The sequence below is a fragment of the Chionomys nivalis genome, chromosome 26, assembly GCF_950005125.1.
Source record: "Chionomys nivalis chromosome 26, mChiNiv1.1, whole genome shotgun sequence".
NCBI lineage: Eukaryota > Metazoa > Chordata > Mammalia > Rodentia > Cricetidae > Chionomys > Chionomys nivalis.
In genome coordinates, this window is record NC_080111.1 from 13,647,667 (window position 1) to 13,670,338 (window position 22,672).

The following is a 22,672-nucleotide window of genomic DNA, read 5'->3' on the forward strand; positions in this document are numbered from 1 at the left end:
GACCACTCCACCCATACCATTTTTTTTTTTTTTTTTTTTTTTTTTGGTTTTTCGAGACAGGGTTTCTCTGTGGCTTTGGAGCCTGTCCTGGAATACCCATACCATTCTTGCTGTATCATTTTTCATCCATGGCTTGAATGCGGTTTCACTTTCCAGGAAGTCGGTCTTCCTGTACTGTCTCATTTTCCATCCATGTTATCTAGTGGAATAGACAGTTTTGCTTTCGGGAGTATTTTACCTACAGAAATGAGTATGGGCTTATAGGTCACTGACAAGGGAAAAGGGTTTTCAATGAAGTGGATGTTCTCCAGGAAATTATTCATTTTCTGTGAGCACAATGTAAAACTTTAACTCTTCCAATATAATTTCTTCAATATGAAGGTTTCGCTGTTGGTTCCCTTTCAGAAGCTATGATGAGTTCACATTTTAAAGTGTCTCACAGGACTCATAAACTGGCTCATAAATGTAAACCTGCAAAGGCATTACTCTGCATCCTTCAAGCCTGAAAAATGCCTTAATATTTCCTAATGTCATGATTTTCCTTTATTCCATCTCATCTCTTCCCCTTTATTGTTCTCTGATGCTGTCTTTCTTTTTGCAGTGTCGTTTTGCTTTAGTGTTCTTATGTCTTTACAGACCAGAAAGTATAACAATTAGTTTTCTGTGCCTTCTTCCTTCAGTTCTTATTCCTGTGTCTCAGTAGCACATACGCATTCCCTTTCATTGTGCTTTTAATCACCCCCTGTCCTTCCTTCGGGCCAACTCAACAGCTTCAAGTGACTTTTAGGAGAGGAAGGATGCTGTTCATTTCCAGCATTTTATTTCTCTAATAATTCAAAACTGGTATGCTCAGATATTTTGGAAAGAACTATGGCTTAATTTCTCATAATGAAAATGCCTCTTTTCAATCTACATCAATAGTTTCCAGAGGTGAACAATTATTTTAAAGTCTAGTTGGTTGGATAATGTATTTAAAATGAGTATTGCGTGAGAAGAATCAGGGTTTGTCTGGAACCACATTGCTCCACATATGTTGGGGGCCTGGGTGTGCTCTGGAAAGGACTTGCAACATTTTCTACTTGTCAAAGCTCTAGTGCACAGTAGAAGAAGAGCGTGATAAAGGAAGGTCTGGAGAAACCCAACAAGTACAGCTCCAAGTGGCCTGTGGTGAACTTTTTCCAGAATCTATTATTCTGCATTTGTGTATCCCAAGTATTCTTCTTCTTACTTAATAATGTTTCCATGTGTATTATAAGCCAAAAACTCTCCCAAGTCCCCAATCACCTTGGTGAGGTGATCATCCTCTACATGTGCCTTCTAGCCCTTCCCGAGCCTTGCCAAGCACCCCTGGAAGGGAGAGTGCCCAGTGTGACGGACTCAGTGCTGGAATTGAAAGTTGGGCATCCATTATCGCTTGTTTCCTGTCTTACATTTTATTGCTGCTTCCATTACTGAGCAGAAATGACTGTGAAAGTCAGAGTATGGTAGATGGTAGCAATGGGTCCCTCGTGGGTAGAATGGCCGTCTGAGTAGAGTGAGCTGCCATGCATGGAGGTGTTCAAACAGAGGCAGAGGGAAAAGACACCAAGAACTCAAGCTTCAGATGTGGGGTAAGTCTGGGCAAACGATCTGTCAAGGACTCTGGCTCATATTATGGTAGAATTAAAGGGAAAAACCATCATACTAGGTATTCACTTATTAAATATATCATTTATATCAAGATGTGAAGATATTAAAATCTAGAAGCTATGTCAGAATAAGGAAATTAAATCAGCAGAATTATTCTGAGCATTGTGCAAATTAGACATAATGTTGGGTGAGATGTTCAACTGAAATCTTTGAGAGAAACCAAAGCATCACTGAAGTAACTTGGGCTTTTAAGGAAAAATACTAATTGTTGTGACTAAACTATATACAGGAGCTGCAATTATATTTTGGCAGTAGAGCCACTGCTGGCAATGTGTGAGGCCCTGAAATGATCCTCAGTAGAAGTAAAATTTTGCACACACACACACACACACACGCACACACACACACACACGCACACACACACACACACACTTAGACTGAAAACATACTTGTCTGGGTCAAGGCTTTACTCCAGCCCCTGGCATCCATCTATCCAAAAAGCCCAAGCCCCCTTCCCCGGAGCTGCCTCAGTAAGACTCCGCCCCTGAAAAAGCCCGTCAAAGGATGGCCCCTCCCACAGATGCTCAGGACCACTCCCACAGGGTATTTAAACTGCCCCCAGAGAACAAAGGTCGTTTTCTGGTCTTCCTTTCCTGTCTCCTCTCTGAGGGGCTGGAAAGTCATCCAGGAGCGTTTGTATCCACTAAACCTGGGCCTTTTCTAATTCTGCCTTATTTGGTCTGATTCGGACGGATTATTGCTTCAGTAGAGAGGCTTATTGGGGTGCAGCAACTTTTCAATACTGTCTGTCCTCTAGCTCCGTAGCAGTGTGGTGTTTGGTTGGGGGAGGGCAATGAGGAGTGATTCAGGAAAGGACAGGGTCTGTAACTCTTACGGAAGAAGATGGGCTGAGAATCATTGTTTAGCATTGATCTGCTGTTCTGGTTTCTGTTAAATCGTATTCCATATAATTGCCACTTTGGGCTCATGAAAAAGAGAACACATGGATCCATCTTCAGACATGCTTCTATTTATTTATTATGATTTAAACCCCCCTGCTATAATGGCTACTGTCTAGTCTCGCATTCTGTGGGCGTTTGTTCCTTTTCTGTTTAATGCTTAAAAAGATAAGTTTTGGTTTGGGGGAGGTGTAAGTACTTTTTTTTTTAAAAAAAAAAATGCTGATATGCCTGCCACCTGGCTACTAGAGGATAGCACAAGGCCCTGCCGAATGGACATTACCTGAAACTGATGAGAAATGAAGACTCTCAGGATCTACAGTAGCCTACTGACTCACGGCCTGCAGTTTAACGCGATCCCCATGGGACTCACGGGCACATTAGCATCCATGAGGTACCGATCTATTAATTTGTTTTCCACAGGGCATAATGTTCTCCCAGGGTGTCAGTGATTTCTGGAATGAGTTTAATTGGGTCATACTTTTTCCTATCTCTCTCTCTCCCCTCCCCTCTCTTTATTAGACGGGGTCTCACTGTGTAGCTCTGGCTGTCCTGGAGTCACGAGATCTGCTTGCCTCCCAAGTGCTGGGATTAAAATCACGTACCCCCACACCTGGCTCCCTTATTTTTTCTTTTCTTTTTTTTTTTTTTTTTTTTGGTTTTTTCGAGACAGGGTTTCTCTGTGGTTTTGGAGCCTGTCCTGGAACTAGCTCTTGTAGACCAGGCTGGTCTCGAACTCACAGAGATCCACCTGCCTCTGCCTCCCAAGTGCTGGGATTAAAGGCGTGCGCCACCACCGCCCGGCGCCCTTATTTTTTCTTAAACTCAGCTCACAATCCGTATTTCAGAGAGTTTGCACAGCAAACCTTCCAGCTGCCTTCATCCTTATAGCACAGATAAGACAAGTTGGGTGATGTATCCAAGGTCACACAGTGAGTAAATGGTGAAGGTATTGAGGTGGCACCGCGGTGCTGAAACAAGAGAGGCCAAGAATCTTTGGCCTCGGGTGTGAGTGTAACTTTGGGGTATGAGAGGACTCCATCCCTTCGTGCCTATCATTTATCCTGCCCACCAGCTGTCTTGAGGCAGTCCCCATCTGTTTCAGCTTGTATGGAACCAGGCGCCAAGAGTGGTTCTGGCTGTATGGTGTTGAAGCTACCCATGGCTCCAACCAAATTGTTAATACTGTGTGTTCAGAATCCAGAGAAAGGTAAAGAATGCTCAAAGAACTCCGGAGACTGCTCTGACGGCCTTTGTGCTTGGGCAACCTCACTCAGCGGCAGACATGGAGGATAAAAGCCAAGGCAAGAGGATCCTTCGTGGTTTGACTCTGGCATCAGAACCCGCATGCACCTGCTGCAAGCTGGTGACATCTAACGTGGGTTGCCCACATCGCACAGATGTTAACTGGAGAACAGATATTTTCTAGTGAGTAATGGATTAAGAAGCTGCACTGACCAGCCGGTACGTCCTGGTATTTGTAGGGTGGAGCCAGGTGTGAAGAAAGGGAGCAGATACCAACTGAGCTAATTCTGGGCAAGCGTTTGGGTTTGTAATCAATCTCAGGGATATGTTGGTTCTGCGGAAGTTTGAGTTTGTACGAGACCTGTCTAATCTGTACCTTTCCTTTGCCCTGGCTGTCGCCATTTCCTCCCGAGGCTATAGGCTATGACCTTGAGAACCTGCAATTTATGGGAGTTGACGGAGCTGTCACCCGGGAGCAGGGCTCATTAGTGGCGCCCTCCTCACGCACTCTGCAGTCATCCTGGTTTTCTCCTTTGGCTCTCTTGCTGACATTTGGAGAGGCCTGGGACAGCCAGAGAAGTCGCGAACACCAAAGATGGGTTAACTTGGCGGTCCCTCCTTCTGTTCAGAGCCAGTCAGACTCCGAGAACTCAGATTTAGTTAGCCTCTGGAGTAAACTCCGGTGCGATGTGGAGAAAGGGGCAAACTAATCTTAAATGTCAGCCCGGCATCCCTGGGGATGAGTGACAGCAGGTAATTAGAAGCAATTAGTCGTGCCCCTGTCGGGAAACCGGGCAATTACCTTTCTCTCTGGCTTCCCCTTCCGTCCTTCCTGTTCGGATGAAAGCCGTAGAAGCGCCCTGCTCCCTCAGCGGCAGAACGCCGAGCTGACTCGGGGACCAAGGATGAGCTGAGCCGGCTTGGGTCTCCTCCTCCCGCCGGCTGCGCAGCGGTGCATTGTGGAGGCAGCGCGCGCCCAGCGCTGAGCCACAGCCCGGGACCGCGCGCGGGGAGCTGTCCGAGGTTCTGACCGTCCCGCCCGCCCGCGGCCCGCGCGCCCGCCTGCACCGGTTCGCGCGTGGATCCCCGTCCCCGGGCGGCTCCCGCCCTCTGGCTGGCCCACTTCTCTGAACCCAGCGTAGCGGCTGAGGGAAGTCATGGTATTCGCTCCAGGTACTCTTACACCTTCTTTTCCCTCAGACGTCTAGGCGGGGAGCGGGGCGGGAGGCGAGCGCCCAGGGAAAGGAAAGGCCTTTAAGACGGCGCGCGTCGGAGTTGCGGTGGCCAGGGGTTGAAGAGCACCTGGTCGCCCCTCTCCCTACCCGCCCCATCTATTCCCTGGCAACCCCTAGCCTCTCCTCCTCACCATCCCGCCTGAATCCCCGCACCCCAGTGAGCACCCAGCACCTTGGCAAGTGACCCCTCTCGCCAGCAGCACCGGACCTGCCCCGCGGACGTGTGGGCGGGGAGTTGGGCGAAGGGTACTCGGCTTCGGACTCCTTCGGTGGGAGTCTCCGTCGCGGCTGCTCCACTCCAGCCTCAGAGGTGGCAAAGTGACCTGCTTCCTCCGGGCCTCTCGAGAAAGAGGTCGGAGCCAGGGCAGCGGGGCGAGCGGCCGAGGAGCGCTAGCTCTCAGGGTTTCGATCTGAAACTCTGTCCGGACTGCAGCAGGAGGCGGCGGCTACTGCGGCGCCAGCGGCTCTTGCAGTGCCTTTTGGGGGCAGGTGGAGAAGGACCTTGGTCCTTTTGCTGCTGCTAGAGGCTACAAGTTGACCAGGAGTCAGATTTATCTGAGGTTGATGTGTGTGTGTGTGGAGCAGGAGAGGCGAGGGGCAGAATGAGGGAATCCAAGGGAAAGCTGAAACGTGGACCACAGTCAGAGTTGACATTTTTAGATCTAAAGTTCCTCTGTCTGTCTGCCTGTGTTTTTATTTTTTATCTTTCCCCTTTCTAACCTTTCCTCTCCTTTCCCTCTCCCCTGGCCCTCCTCTCTCCTTCTTTTTTATTTATTTTATTTTTAAGGCTGTACTTGTATTTAAGGGCAGTGAACAACAGGCAGCCGGAAACACACAGGGGTTGGCTCTCTATAGATTCGTTAGGTGTCTTTAATTTGAGAAACAGGTTTGAATATGTCCTGGGCAAGGAACAAGACACTGGAGAAGAAAAATAAAGCATTTCTAAAAGGAAGGAATTTGATTTGGCTCTAAAAAATGATCGCTGAAATAAAACAAGAGGAAGTTGTCCATCTGTTGACGACCCTCCACCGCATGTCCTCAGGAGGCTAGCTCAGCCGGCAGGCTCCAGTCTATGTTAGCTCCAAGTTACCCCAGGTAGTGTTGGAGAGCAGCAGCTCTCAACCTGTGGGTCGCGACCCTCCTTGGGGGAGTTCACAGGACCCTGTCACAAGGGTCCCATATTAGATCTCCTGAATACCAGATATTTACATTACGGTTCATAACAGTAGCAAAACTACAGCTATGAAGTAGCAACAAGAATAATTTTATGGTCGGGGCCACCACAACATGAGGAACTGTATTAAAAGGGTCGCAGCATTAGGAAGGTTGAGAACCCCCTGCTTTAGAGGAATGGCCAAGAGTCCTTCTCCTTCCCAAAGCAGGTAACTCAAGGGGAGTGCAGTGGAGGTTGGGTATGTGAGGGACAGACAGGCAGTCCAGGGTCAGTGAGTTGGAAAGCAGCTTGGGTTTCCATTTCCAACCTCAGAAAACACTTAGCTTCCTTGCTGGCATCTCCCTGTGACTTCAGGCACCGTGCAAAGTCAATACACCTAGCTTTACCACTTCCATGGAGGTTGATTCCAGACAGTCTTGCCAGGCTGAGCTGAAGCTGTCTGCCTATTTCACCAAGTCTTTGGAAGACAGTCTTGCCAGGCTGAGCTGAAGCCTCTGCCTATTTCACCAAGTCTTTGGAATCTTTCCTCCTGAGGGGTTACTCCCCCCCCCCCCCCCCCAGCTACAGAGGTGGAGGCTGAGTTGTATTTCAGTGCTATGGCTATGGATAGGATGCTATCTAGACATTTCCTCACAAATGAAGGGGTGGGGGCAGGGTAATGAATGGCAGACCCTTTCTGGAGGGGCAGTCTGGGTTCAAGTAACTCACGATTTGAGAAGGAGCTGGCCTTCCCGTTTAACTTTCAAAATTTATAGTTTCTGTTGATCGCTGTGGAGGAAAGTGATGATTCATATCTGCCAAAAAAATTCAGAAACTGGCCTGAATAGGACAGGTGCAGAAACGTGTGAAATGTTCCTCGTGTCTCCCCTTGCCCCAATTTTGAGGTTTTCTTGAAAAGTACAAGCATTTGGGAGCTAAGAATATCTTATCGCCGTTGTGCTTCCTGCCCATCACTTCCGAACCCTGTGGTTCCATCATTCTGGAAGGAAAACAGAAGAGTAAGTGATTTCTGAATGCCATTAAAACTTCACTATTGGTTTGTTATTCTTCCAAATCACGGTAGACTGGGACTCTACACATTTTTTTTTTCCTCTGAGTTAAGGAGAATGTTTCCCATCACACTCCTCCTAGCTAAGCTAATATGCAAAGGAGACTCACTAACTATGATTACTCAAAAATTAGCAAGCAGCCAATCCTAAAATTGGTCTAGTGTGTATTGTGTTCTTACTGGATTTTCACAGAAGTAAACAGGCGCCCTGGGTTCTAGCTCTGGCCTTGTTTCTGCAGGCTTGACTCTCTCTCTGCCTACCTCACACGCAAAGGGGAAAAGCGAAGCCACTTTCAGGCTAGCAATGCAGCGGGATGGGGAAGCACCAGGACGGAGCTCCGTGTGACGTAGTTAGAAGTTACGCTTGCCATTCGCTGTGAACCACATGTACATTTTCATATCTTGGTATCTATGCATTGGAAGAAATAAGGTTTTGGTTGGGCAAGAGCCTTGAGCACTTTTCCTCAGTTTGACTAGAACAGAAAAATAAATTCCACATATTTCCTTTCTCTTACATGATTAATAAACATTGTAACTTAGGAGGATTTAATTAAGTTGTGTAAACTAATTTTAAAATTCTCCAAAGTAGGGGCCATGACTACTAATATTTTTTTTTCTAAATATTTATTTATTAAGTATACAATATTCTGTCTGTGTGTATGCCTGCAGGCCAGAAGAGGGCACCAGATCTCATTACAGATGGTTGTGAGCCACCATGTGGTTGCCGGGAATTGAACTCAGGACCTTTGGAAGAGCAGGCAATGCTCTTAACCCCTGAGCCATCTCGCCAGCCCTACTAATATTTTTTAAAGACCTGAAGTCGGTTACTCATTTCTCGTGCCTTGTATGGCAGTTACCCAAAGCCAGTGAGTGAATGAGCAGCAAGGCATATCGATTTCTCTGCTGGGACTGACAGAACACCCTCAAACAGAGGTTAAGCCATGTGTCACATGGGTAAAAGAGGCCTTGTGTTTCTTTCCCCATTCATTCTGTTACTGTCTCTTCTAACTGAAGGAAAAAATATTTCCAAAGCAGTGTGAAAAACTTCCCAAGTGTGAATGACCAGGCCTGAAGGGAGATGCTGCCTATGCACCAATATGGAAACAGACTTTTTTTTCCATTTGGGATGCTAAACTGACCCACATCACCCATCTGTGGGCATAGCAATAGCTACTGTTTAGGAAGTGGGGAAGTACTGTATGATTTCTGGACTTCCACGCAGTGTCTCAGGTGTTTGGAGTAGTGGTATCTTGTAGGAGGATTTTTCTGTCCCACCTTCCAGCTCCCCAAAAGCCACACAGAGGCTTCTTAATTATAAAAGCTTGGCCAATAGCTGACTTTTTAAAATTAAATTTAAAAATTTATTTTACATACCAACCAACCCAGGCTTGTTTTTAACTAGTTCATATAACCCATATCTTTTCATCTATGTTTTTTCACGTGGTTCAGATACCTTTGTAAAGACTGTGCTGCTTCTTTTCCACCCGGTTGGTGACTATGCCCTTCTTCTTCCAAGATTTCTCTCTGTATGACTCTCCTGCCTAAACCTCTTTGTCTAGCGAATGACCATTTCTCTTTATTAAGCCAATCAGAAGGCACCTTGGCAAAGACACATCTTCACAGTGTACAAAAGATTATCCCATAGCAGGTATCACAGTGTTCTTGTCTATTTATAGACAAAGGCAAAGTGGAAGAAGAAAGAGAGACCACTAGCCAATTGTGTTAAAGTTGGCAAAAGGTCAGCAGAATGTATTTCTTGGCTTAGTCCCAGGATGGAAAAAGAAGGTACACTCACAAATTCATGTCTCTTCACTGTCGTGTTGTTTTGACACACACACACACACACACGCACACACACAGTAGAAGTAGAAATGAGGATGGGAGTGAGCAGAGAAGTTCCTTTCATCTCTGGGTGACGCTGCTTCTGCCAGCGGGTACCATACACTTCAGGAATTAACTCACCTCTCTTGTGGATGGGCTTCATATAGGCTGCACTTATTTGGATCTGATTCAAGTTGGATCCTGTGCCAACAAAAATATCTTTTCTCTTGCACACAAATGAGGTAAGGTATAATAATGAAGATTTCATAAGGACATAAAATAGTGTAATTGCAAGCAATTAGTTAGGCAGACCCTGACATCTAAGCTGCGTTTGGAGAACATTTAACAAACACAGTATTTCTACAGACAGCGGCCAAGTATATTTAAAAAAATATTTATTACAAGGTAGTTATAGCCTTTATACATGCATATAAATCTATCAATTTAAATAAAGTGATGAATAAATTATATAGCACACTGTCTTAACTGTCAGGTTTATAATCTGCCAGCCTTATGAATTCTTTTCTGTTACTATAGTCTTTTAGAAACATATTCATTACTTTAAAATTAATATACACTACATTTGATTTTTGCATATGGTTGAATGAGTTTAAAAATATGCATAGACTCATGTAATTGCCACAGAATACCTTCAACACACTAAAATCTTCTTCTCTTGTTTCCCTTCCCAGTCAGCACCATCCCCATTTTTCCCTGAGTTTATCACAGATCTGTTTTCTATCCCTCACCATTTACATTGTTCAGAATGTCCTATAATTGGAACACATTGATTCCAATTAGCCACACCAACAAAAACCACAGATCGTATGGCTTATAAAAGATGGAAGTTCATTCCCTACAAATTCAGAGGCTGGGGAGTCTAAGACCAAAGTATGGCAGATCTCCTGTGGACAGTCACCTTCTTACTGTGATTTCATATGGCAGAACATGGGAGGTGTGCCTTCATGAATGACACCAGTGCTGTGGAATATTATTTCAAGATGTTTGTTTATGCGGTGGATCATTTGTTTTAATGATGCAAAGATGTGTTGCATTCTTTTATGTTGCATTTGTTTAACTCTGTGAAGCTGTGTTACTTTGCCTGTCTAAAATACCTGATAGGTCTAATTAAAAGTTGAACGGCCAATAGTGAGGCAGGAGAAAGGATGGGTGGGGCTGGCAGGCAGAGAGAATCAATAGAAGGAGAAAAAGAGCAAAAGGAGATCAATGAATGAAAAAAGGAGAAAAAGAGGGTTGCAGGGGACAGCAACCCAGTCACACAGCCAGACTTTGAATAAGAAGGAAAGAAAAGATATAGAGAAATAGAGAAAGAGAAAAGCCCAGAGGCAAAAGGTAGATGGCATAATTTAAAGTTAAGAAAGCTGGTTATAAACAAGCCAAGCTAAGACTGGGCACTCATAAGAAAAAATAAGCCTCCATGTAATTTATTTGGGAGCTGTGTGGCTGGCCATCCAAAGAGTAAAGAGTAAAAAACAACCAACTCCACACCAGTTCCATTATGAAGGATCTATGGGAGACCCCTGGTGTTGGGATATATGGCTTCTGCTTCCCCAACTGAAAGACATTTAGGCTATATCCAGTTTAAGGCAGTAACGAATAAGGTTGTATTAAATATTCACATGTGTTTGTGTCCTATATTTAATTTGTTTGAGGCAAATATACCAGGTTGTGAATGATGGGGCTTATAGGAAGTTAAACCTCAGCTGTTCTCTTGAAAACTAGTTTGATTTCAAGGCCACCATCAATCCATGAGAAATTTCCATTCTCCTCGTCCTCGCCATTCTAATAGATGTGAAATAGTGTTCAGCATGATTCAATTTACATCTCCCCGAAGACTGATGATTGTGGACCTTTCAAATATTTTTTTTTGTTTTTATTTATTTTTTAGTGTGTGTGTGAGCACATGCATGTGTGTATGTATGTATTATGTATGTGTGTACGTGTGTGTATACATGTGCATGTGTGTGTATGTGCACACGTGCACACAAATGAAAGTCAGAAGATAAATTTCAGGACTAAGTTTTATTGGTTTTCTCCTTTTACCATGTGGGTTCTGGGGATCGACCTCAGGTTGCCGGACTCTGTGACCAGCCTCTTTTGCTGCTGAGCCATTTTTGCCCCCTGTTCGTGTATCATCTTTTCAAGAGCTTGTTTGCCAAGTGTCTACTTTCTTGATGCATCTGTTTAAATATTTTGTAATTTTTTTTTTTTTTTGATTTTTCGAGACAGGGTTTCTCTGTGGTTTTGGAGCCTGTCCTGGAACTAGCTCTTGTAGACCAGGCTGGTCTCGAACTCATAGAGATCCGCCTGCCTCTGATATCTTGTAATTTTTATACGAGAGTGTTTGCATTCTTCATGTTGGGCTTGGGAATTTTTTTGTACAAGCTGTTCTCAGATATAGATGATAGATGATGGCTGAGTTTTTCATTCTTTCAACACTGTTTTCAAACTAATTTTTTAATATTAGAGGGGTTTATGGATTTTAATAGGCTATATTTTATGGCATATCTAAGAACTTTTGCCTAACTCAAAGTCTTCAAGATTTTTTTTTCTCACAAGTTTTATAATTTTATGCCTCTGCTCTATTTTCAGTTGCTTTTAAAAGTTGTTTATCCAATTGTGGTGGTAAACCTATAATTTTGCACCTGGAGGGGCTAGAGTTTGTCAGATCATAGGAAGTTCCAGGGCAGCCTGGGTGCATTGGAAAATCCTCTCACCCATTTTGCTCTTTTTGGTTAACATATTGTAGCTGAGTGTGTCTGTGGGGCGTGGAATGTTACTTCAGCTTGTGTCTGCAGGATGCTCTGGTCACTCCAGGGAAGCCAGCAATTCTGCCTCCCTCTGACTTTCATAGGTTTGGAGCATGAGTTCCTCTCTTCCTGGAAAGATGCGCAGTAGGTCCGTGTGAGCTACAGCCAGCCCCACTGTGCTGTGGAGCCCTGGAGCCAAGGCCACCTTTTCAGCTGGGCTGTGATTCTCAGTATCCGACCTTCCATCCTTCACAGCCCTCAGTCATCACGATTTTATTCTCTGTTTACAGCGAGTCCTTAAGCTTCTGCGTCGGAGAGAGGATGTATGTTGCTTTCTTCCTGTGTCTGTCTCATTTTACTTAAAGTTAGCATCTTCCAATCTCATCAATTTTCCTGCAAGCGACAGATTTCATTGTTTTTTGGTGATTGAATAATATTCCCCATGTGTTGTGCGTCTTTCCATCCCTCATGTCTTCTCCAGTGTTTTGTTGGTGTTTATGATTCCTCCATAGGGATGATGGTTCACGTCCTTGATTTACTTATTTATTTATTTTTTTTTTGTCCAGCCATTTTTTCCTTATTTATTTATTTATTTCTTAAAGATTTCTGCCTCTTGCCTGCCACCGCCTCCCGTTTCCCTCCCCCTCCCCTGATCAAGTCTCCCTCCCTCCTCAGCCCAAAGAGCAATCAGGGTTCCCTGCCCTGTGGGAGGTCCAAGGACCACCCACCTCCATCCAGGTCTAGTAAGGTGAGCATCCAAACTGCCTAGGCTCCCACAAAGCCAGTACGTACAGTAGGATCAAAAACCCATTGATATTGTTCTTGAGTTCTCAGTAGTCCTCATTGTCTGCTATGTTCAGCGAGTCCGGTTTTATCCCATGCTTTTTCAGACCTGGGCCAGCTGGCCTTGGTGAGTTCCCGATAGAACATCCCCATTGTCTCAGTGCTTGATTTACTTTTTTATAGGCCGCCTTCTTCTTCTTCTTCTTCTTCTTCTTCTTCTTCTTCTTCTTCTTCTTCTTCTTCTTCTTCTTCTTCTTCTTCTTCTTCTTCTTCTTCTTCTTCTTCTTCTTCGACAGGGTTCTCTGTGTATCTTTGGCTGTCCCGAAGCCCTGAAACTCACTTTGTTAACCCTGAAACTCAAACTCACAGAAACCACCTGTCTTTGTCTTCCAGGTGCTGGGATTAAAGGTGTGAGCCGCTACTGCTCGGTTTATGGGTATTCTTTCTAGTTTGTAGACAGTTTGAGTAGAATTGGTCCGTCAATTTCTTTTTCAGAATCTTGATTTAGGAGTGTGTTTCTTAATTTCCAGTTTTGGGAGGAGTCTCTAATTTCTTCTTCCTTTTTTATTTCTAGTTTAATTCTATTATTAAACTAGGAAAAACCTTTCTATTTCAGCGGTAAAAGTTTGGTGGGATGTTTGCAATACACAATGTGTTTCATCTCAGCGAGTACCTCATATGCACTTGGCAGTAAGCAAGCTTTGCTCTGTGACGGTGGGTTGTTGTATGGCCATCGTGTGATATAGTGAGCGCTCCTCTGTTCTGACTCTAGCTGATGCTGGCTCTACTGAGCACCAGGACAGCAGCGCCTGTCACAAAACTTGGGGGGTTTCTCACCTCAAAAGTTTTTTTTCTCTATTTTAAAAAAGATTGATATTGATTTACTTTTATTTTATATGGGTGAGTGTTTGGACAGCTTGTATATGTACATCACTTATTTGTATGCCCACGGAGTTCAGGAGAGGGCACTGGATCCCCTGGAACTGCAGTTATAGAAAACAAGCTGCTATGTAGGTGCTGGGAATCAGTTCCCCTGAACTCTGTAAAAGCTTTCAGTGCTGCAGAGCCTCCCTGGCCCACTTCTCTCTCCTTTTAAACTTGAATTTAAATTTTAGTATTTTAGTTAGCTCTTTGAGAATTGCATACAATACATTGTATTTTGATCATATTCACTCCTGCTGCAACTCCTCCAAGATCCACCCACTTAGCCATACTCATTATGTGTCCTTAATATTACATATATTTAAAAAAAAACTATCAACTCCATTTTGCACTGCTTATATACTAGGGGCTGGACCACTAAAGTAAACCAACTCTCACATTGACAAGAAATGAGTCCATGTTTCTTTAATTTCGTAGTTGCAAAAGATCATGGCTTTTCATTATTTATGGAGATTGATCTACTTACTAAAATTTATCTGTAACTCCTAAATTAATGCCCAGGCATATGCAAATGGCGAAAGAGCTGGGTCACCTGACATGTCCATTACTAGCTGAGGTTGACGTTCCTAGCTTTTTACTCTCCCGCTATACACTGGAGTGTTTTCCTCATCGCGGGACTCTTGGCTGGTGATATCAGTGTTTACATGGCCTCGAACATTCCACTTAGATGCAATGTGGTGTCTGTAAGATTATAGATGTATTTTCAGAAACTCCATTCCATGTCTATGCTGCAGTGCTGTTGTGTGGGTTCAGTGTTCATGAATAGATCATACGTATCAAAAACTCTGTCCTTGAGGAAAAGCACAAATCAAGGTTATGTGTTGATTAGTAGACAAAACGCCATAGAGGGTCAGAGGATGTAACTCTGTTTCCCTTTAGAGTGGTGGTCACAGAGTTGTTAATTCGTTGTTTTCAGGCTTTCTACAGGTGGACCATGGCCAATGATAATAATTGACTACAATCTTTCATTCTTTTACATACTGTTTGTGTGTGGGGGGGGAGGGGATAGGGCAGAGTCTCAACACAACCCAGGTGGGTCTCAAATTTGAAATCCTGTTTCATTCTCCCACCTGAGTGGCAGGATTGAAGGTACACGGTACCATGCTTGGCTTCGTTTTACTTTTAAACTGACTTTTCCATATTCAGCGTGGCCATCTTGGACACAGGGAATTATTGGTTTTGTTTTAATCTGATGTACTATCTTCAAGGTGAGTTAAGTCAATTACTAACTGCCTAGATGCCTTTTCTCCGTAATCACCACACTTTCTACTTCTCCATTAGCACTTAAATTATATTTCATCATTTGGAAACTTGAGTTGCTATGAGTTTAGCTAACCAAAACAAAGGAAATAAGTATCAGCATTGCACAAAACAAATGTTAGCATTTTATATGTAATTTCTAGCTTTCGTCTTCATGAACACTCTTTTTTTTTTTTTTTTTTTTTTTTTTTTTGGTTTTTTGAGACAGGGTTTCTCTGTGGCTTTGGAGCCTGTCCTGGAACTAGCTCTGTAGACCAGGCTGGTCTCGAACTCACAGAGATCCGCCTGCCTCTGCCTCCCGAGTGCTGGGATTAAAGGCATGCGCCACCATCGCCCGGCTAACACTTTCTTTTTTTAAAACAACCCTGACATAGTATTTCTTGCCTTGGTTGTTCGCCCCGTGTGCTGCCATCAGCATTCAGTGCCCCGCAGCTGTCTCCCCATATCTTACTTTCTTAAAAGATGGAGCTAAAGATTTTGTCTTCTCCTTTACTTCAGATGACAAATGTGAGACCCAGAAGCCCGGAGTTTAGATGGCAGAACCAGGACCCAAACGTGGGTCCACTTGGTTTGCTTCTGCAGCGTGGTTATGGAGTAGGCAGGAGACAGCAGTAGTTTGAATATGTTTTTGAACTCGTATATTTGAGTGTGTGTGCATGCACATGTGTGTAGGCTCACACACACCAGGGTATTCCGTTCTCTCCCTCTACCATGACTCTGAGGATCAGATTCACATCATCAGCCTGGTGGCAAGCACTTTCCCTGCTGAGTCATCTCCCTGGCCATTACTCAGCACAATTGCTTCTCTTCAGAGAGGGTCTTCCCTATATTAGAACTCTCTGAGTAGACAGGATATCTACTTTCAGATCTCATAGAAGACTGTCTTTGCATCCTTCTTGGGTTCCTCATCTCTCCAGCTGCTGCTCTCAAAAAGGGAGAGAAGTTGGGTGGCTGAGCCTGTCTATGCTGTTCAGCAGAGCAAACCAATTCAATCAATGTACACAGGGCATTCCCATAACCCAGGGCCATTCCAAGACTCAGGATGAATGGCGTAGGACAGTGTAATTGTCCTGACATTACAGATATTATGAGGACATTTCAGCTGCTCCATGAGAATTGCAATGGAAAGCTGCATTGCTTGTTGTCGAAGTTTGAATTTGAGAACAGACGTGTCTGATTTTCAGCAATACACTTCAGCCATCTCTGTCTTAATGTCATTGGGTAGATTATTTAGTCTTGTTTATTTTCTCATAAATAAATACCATAATATGTATTTTCCAAAGATAAAAATAAAGTTAATGTGTCAACTATTAAAAATAGAGATGATATAGGAACAACCTAGGTGCTCATCAGCGGAAGGATGGCCGAAGAGAATGCATTTTGTTGCACATAGTGGATATTTATTCCGTACTAAATAAGGAAATAGAGTCATTGCAGTGGGCCATCATTTAATGTGAAACGAGCCAGACCCAAAATGACAATATTGCATATCTCTGTTATAGTTTTTTTTTTGTTTTGTTTTGTTTTTGGTTTTTTGAGACAGGGTTTCTCTGTAGCTTTGGTGCCTATTCCAGAACTAGCTCTTGTAGACCAGGCTGGCCTCGAACTCCCAGAGATCCGCCTGCCTCTGCCTCCTGAGTGCTGGGATTAAAGGCGTGCGCCACCACCGCCTGGCCTCTGTTATAGTTGGAAGCAGAACAATGTTGATATGAATTAAGATAGTGGCTACTAGAAGAAGGGGTGGTAGATATGGGAGGCAAGACAACAGACACGGAAAGAATGAACTTGCTGCCATTTCACAGATGCCAGAATCCATAGTAAGCTGTTATATATTCTATGGACACAGAGAGGAAAGAAGCCAAAAGCTCCATGCACAAGGAGATGGACTGCACACTGACGGAGTAGGTTGAGCCTGATCATCACCAACAACACAAGCTAGTAAAACGGACGGACAATAGATCAAGGAGTAGCTGTTGCTGTCATCACTGCTATTTTAGAGTTGAATTTTTATCAGTCTTGGGGACTCTTTCTGTGGAAGGAAGCTCACTTACCTGGGTGGAGATTATGAAACCTGAAAACAGAATGCTTCACCAAGCTGAGTTGATGACAAAGCAGATGTCTGAGTGCATCTTGGGATGAATAAGTTATGAATCATGAAAAGCTGCTGTTTAAAGGCTAGCAGCTGCATGCTTGCGAGCAGATGGCCATCTCGCTGATCTGAATAATTCTCATCTTGTCTAAATTTAAAAGCTGACTGGGTTTAGGTACAGGGATGAATCCTTAAGAATACTGAGCAGCACAGGGAAGAGGCTGTTCTGATGTGAACACCATACCCGTGTTTCTAATATTTCACATCAAGTTATGGCAAACTTTTACATCAAGGTATTGTTCCCCACTTGGTATCCATTGATTTGCTTGGGAAATCATTTCCCATCCTGTGGCTTTGTGCCCTAGCTGCTCACACATTCTTAGGTGCTATTCAGTGAACCTCATCTTTGGCATGATGTGAATGCTCTTAGGAAGAAAAAGCCACAGTAGTATATAGTGATATTTTGTTTATGATCTAACAAATAAAGCTTGTCTGAAGACCAGAGTGTGAAGCTAGCTGCACCAGTCTGCCATACAAGCCCGGCAGTGGTGGCACACACTTTTAATCCCAACAGCCACACTAGTTAGTCATGGAGGCTGGGCGGTGGTGGTGCATGCCTTTAATCCCAGCTCTAGAGAGAAATATAAAGTAGATTGAGACAGGAACTTGTTCTCTTTTCAGTCTGAAGATTTCATAGAGGTAAGAGCTCTCTAGTGGTTGACTGCTTTACTTCTCTGATCTTTCAGCTTGAACCCCAATATTTGTCTCTGGGTATTCATTAGTCGTGTTACAGTATTATTGGTGAGGCAACCACACAGCCCTCTCTAGGAGTTTGGAGAGGACCAAAGTTTAGAAATATTTACTTGCTACATGGTTGTGTCCCCATCTCCATTCCTGCTCTAAACGATCATTTGTAGCGTATTCAGAGCTTAGCCTCTTCCTTCTCGGGTGAGACTTTTCACTGTGGAGATGAATGCAAGAGAAAATGAGCACAAAGCAGGGAGCTCGCATTTGTGGGACAGCCTGTCACATGCCAGACGCATTGCATGGCTCTGTAAAGCAAGGGTAACTTTAGATAGGGACAGGCCAAGCTACAACGTCCTTTAACCTGTGGCTGCCAGGCCGCCTGCATCCACTGTGGTTGCAGCTGATTTGTTTGCTGAAATAAGTAGATGAAAATGAAACAATCTCTCCAATTCTCTTTAAAATCTCCTCCCCCCGCCCCCGCAACTTAGACCAATAGTTCTTATGCTTCTCGAGAAATAAACGCAGATTCGAGTCCGTATTGCTTCCTGGGAGGAAATGGTGGTCTGTTTGGTAGTTAGAAAGGATACCTCTTTGTAACCCACATCTCGTGTTGGAGGAGAGATATTTTTGCCTCCGTGGTATTTATTTTTAACATTCTTTGGTAATCTCTGCCTTTCTCTCCTTCCTCCTCTTTTAGACAAAGTCCTATCATGTAGCCCCAGAACTTGCAATGTAGATCAAGCTGACCTTGAACTCTGAGATGCACCATTCTGACTGTGGAATCCATCCAAATGCATCCCATTAGGGATGTGCATCATCACATCCAGCCCTTTCTGTCTGAACTATACATTTTCATAAATAATAAAACTCTCTGCTGCGTCATCAGTGAGGTCTCAATGACCTACCCTGGAGTTTAGACTGAACTCCTTCTCCATAGCTCAGAATATATTATTTTACCAGATGATGAAGCTGTGCTACAAAAGTCAATAAATGGCAGTTATTTTACTCCAAAAAAGGACTTATATCAAAGAAGTCAGACTTTAAAGCTCCATTCGCTTTCTATTCATTTCATTCATGCACGGAGCCCAACGGTAGTTGCAGGTATCTGAAGTGATCAAAAAGACAAGATTATAACCTCTGTTCTAACTGCCTTATAAGGGCCAGAACTGTTAGCAAAACTCACATGAGCCTGTCCTGAAGGGAAGGAAATAGCTGCCGTGGTGGTAACTCAGCTAGAATATCAGGGAGGCCCAAGACGGTGTGTGGTGTGTGGTATTTTAAGTGTATGGTGGCACACACTTTGATAATTTCACTATTTATGTAGTAAATTGCTCATCTGTGAATCCTACAGTCTACTAGGCAGTGGACAGTGGAATGTTAATATAAAGGACATTACAAGTTAGAATTCTGTGTTTAGAGGTAAGAAGGTAAAGGGAGATCAAAGGAAGAATTGTTAGGAGCCACCTTTTTTTGGGGGTGACTTTTGCCACAATCCTAACTGTGGTGGGTTCATATGTTCCAGGGTAGGGATGTGAGGATTAATTAGAAATGTCAGGTAGGAGAAAGAGAGATAAAAAAGAAACACAGAGACACAGGATAGTAACAGGAGGGTAACTCAGCAAATACTGAAGCCTGAATTCTTCAATTCTGAGTTTATTTTTTTATGTTTATTTTTCTATACGCTTTTATACCCCAATAATACGGGGGGGGGGTTATAAAGACAAAAGACTTTTTTAACGTGATGCAAAGGACAATCAGAACAGTTAATTGCCCCAGCACTTCAGACACCAAGCAACTGTTTCCTGAGTTAAGCACTCTGATGTTTAGGCAGTGAACACACCCTAGACCAACCATCCTGAAGGCATCCACTCCTAGGTCAAACCTTCTATTTCAAAAGAAGGAGCAGAAATAAGCTTGAGTTCTCTGACCTATGGTCAGAGTGGAACGGATCTACCCCTATGGGCCATCTTAATGTCCAAAACACCAAATAACCACACCCTGTGTCAAGGTATGCAGCCACACTTGTTGTTAACAACTTTGAGGAGGCAAAATAAACTCAAACTCTCTGCCCTTTACATAAGGTGGAACAGGCTCAGATTTTTTGGGTACTGACAAAAAAATGGCTTAATTCTGTTGAGTGACAACTGATTTGTCTTGGGCCCAATTCCCTTTGAGAGAGTAATTCTGGGGGAATGGAAAGAGATGCGAGATCCAGCAAATCCTCTTCTGTTGCCTCTCTTAGCACAGTTGAGCACCATTTGTGAATGCTAGGGTGGGGGGTGGGAAAACGGGCTGATGGCAAAGAGCCTTTTCCATTATGTCTGTGTAGGTACACAATGTGCCCTTTGAAGAATTGTACTATGTTTGAATAAGGGATGTTAGAGATTGAACCCAGAGTTTTGTGCATGTAAGAAAAGCACTCTACCAGTCGGACACAGCCCAGCACCAAGAAATGGTCATTGACACCATTGAATGGCCATGAAGACATCCTCAAGAAGGAGACACAGTCTTATAGAGCAGGAGAGGTTCTCTAATTGGAGCAGGCATATTTGATTTGCCTCCTCATTCTGGCCCTGACAGAGGTATTGTCTTATGATCAATAGTCTTTGGTTGGTTGTTTAGCACTGAGTTGACTCTGAGACAGAATCAAAGTGCGTGAAAGAATCAGGCCACATGCATGGCAACTACACCAGAGATATCCTGCCCAACTCCCATCCAAGCAGTGTTTGGTGTATTTTCAGTCAGTAATCTGGACTAAATGGAGAAATAGGGTTGGTTGCCTTGGTTTCATATTCCAGAATGGCATATTATTATAAATTTCAAATACAGAAGGAAAGAAGCGAGGTAAGTAGATTATTGAATTAGCTTTCCTTTGGGTTCAAGGCTTAAATTTTTATTATATGACTTAAATTTGAAGCAATTTATGTGCTAAAATTAAATCAGCATGCCTATTGTTTATAGAGTATGTAATGCATCACTTTGAAAATAAATATTAATGTTATTATATATGCTAGGTTATTACATATGCTAATGTAAGGAAGGCTGCTTATTTGTCCTGGCTGCCCAGAACCAAAATAATCATACAGAAACCATATTTATTAAAACACTGCTTGTCCCATTAGCTTTAGTTTCTTTCCTTTTTTTTTTTTGCTTTTTCGAGACAGGGTTTCTCTGTGGTTTTTTTGGAGCCTGTCCTGGAACTAGCTTTTGTAGACCAGGCTGGTCTCGAACTCACAGAGATCCGCCTGCCTCTGCCTCCCGAGTGCTGGGATTAAAGGTGTGCGCCACCACCGCCCGGCTAGCTTTAGTTTCTTATTGGCTAATTTTTACATCTTAATTTAACCCATTTCTATTAATCTGTGTATCACCACGTGGCAGTGGCTTACCAGGTAAAATTCCCAGCATCGGTCCCTGGCGGATCCATGGCGTCTCTCTGACTCTGCTTTCTTCCTCCCAGAATTCAGTTCTGTCTTCTCTGCCTACCTAAGTTCTGCCCTATCAGACCAAGGCAGTTTCTTTATTCATTAATCAATATAAGCAACACCCAGAGGGGACTCCCACATCAGCTAGGCAGCTCACTTTGTTTTGAGAATCCAGGAAGTGAATGAATCAAAGGGTTTTATAATGCTGTGAAGGGCAGGGCAATTCACACACACACACACACACACACACACACACACACACACACGGTGGGGGGATAAGTTCTCTAAAATATAAGCTACAATATCTTATAATCTTAAATATCATATAGTGTCTTGTCTTCATTCTTTAAACATATAACTCAAGGTTAGCATATGAAGTAAGGCTTTGAATCAGGAATTTTGGTTTAACACAGTTTTTCTACTTACCATTTGACTCAAGGGAAATCACTTAGTCTTTCTGAACCTCAGATGGCTGAGTTATAGAATTGATAATAATCTTTCTTATTTGCAGAGTTTCAATCACGATTTAAAGAGAGACATGTAGAATGCTTAATGGTTCATACATCATAGAAAAAATTAAATTATAATTGTATTTAGGTTATTAACCTCAATCAGAGACTCAACTTGCATAATTGACCAATAAGTTCCTATACTCTCAGGCATTGATGTTAGCTCGTATGGGTTTCACTGTGTGTAGTTCAGGCTGACCTTGAACCCACGATCCCCTAACCTCAGCCTTCAAGGTGTGTAGAACACAGGCATGCACCATCAGGAGCAACGCGATGCTGCTTCTGTTAAAAACTAATTCCTGTTTTTATGTTCTGATTTTACTTTTTTTTTGCAGATTTTGTTTCTCACTCATCTTTTTCATGGTTGCCTCTTTGTCTTTCTGTTAAAAGAACTACAGTGCCCCCTCCCCCACCCACACGCCATTTTGAAGTGGCAACGTCTGGGACATACTAAACTTTCAGGGATCGATCTGAAGTCGCAGCCGTTGTGTAATTTTGACAATGTCACCATTTTCTTCCGTGGTCACTCTTTCACTTCTTGGTAGGATGGCCACATTCAGTCTGGATGTTCTCCAGAGAAGGTCTTGTAGATGTGCTTACAGAGAAGTGAGTCAGGATTCCCAGGAATCGCTGCTCCCAACAGTAGAATGTCACTTTCTTGTCTTCTTGGTGAGTCTACACGGAAGACTTGGAGCAACAAGTTCTTTTCTGATGTTGGGTTTCTGTTTCCTTTTGCTAATAATGGTATCAGCCATCCTAGCCTTTGGTAGTAGGATTTCTTGAGGGTAAAATACATGTGACTACATTAAAAACTATGTAAGAAGCATTTGTATTAATTGGCTTAAATGGTTAGATGAAGTATTCAGAGAAACCTCATAGGGGCTAATAATTCTTTCAATAAGTATTTGATAAGAGAAGACATAAGAGTCTATAAAAATCCAATGAGTGGATTCTTGACCTCAGGCCTATGTGTAAAACGAGGATGAACTGCGAGTAGCTTTGGACGGGTCACCTCTTTCTACAAAATAAAGTGCCATA

At 43.4% G+C, this 22,672-nt stretch overlaps 1 protein-coding gene across 1 annotated transcript in view; it reads left to right on the forward strand.

Moving 5' to 3' along the window:
* Window positions 1–4,630: 4,630 nt before the first annotated feature.
* The window catches only part of Akain1 (A-kinase anchor inhibitor 1), a 51,034-nt gene continuing 32,992 nt past the window's right edge, over window positions 4,631–22,672 (forward strand). Inside the window, exon 1 of the mRNA XM_057758729.1 lies at window positions 4,631–5,006. Within this exon, the coding sequence (XP_057614712.1) occupies window positions 4,991–5,006 (16 nt within the window). The 5' untranslated portion in view covers window positions 4,631–4,990. The remainder of the gene's footprint in view (window positions 5,007–22,672) is intronic.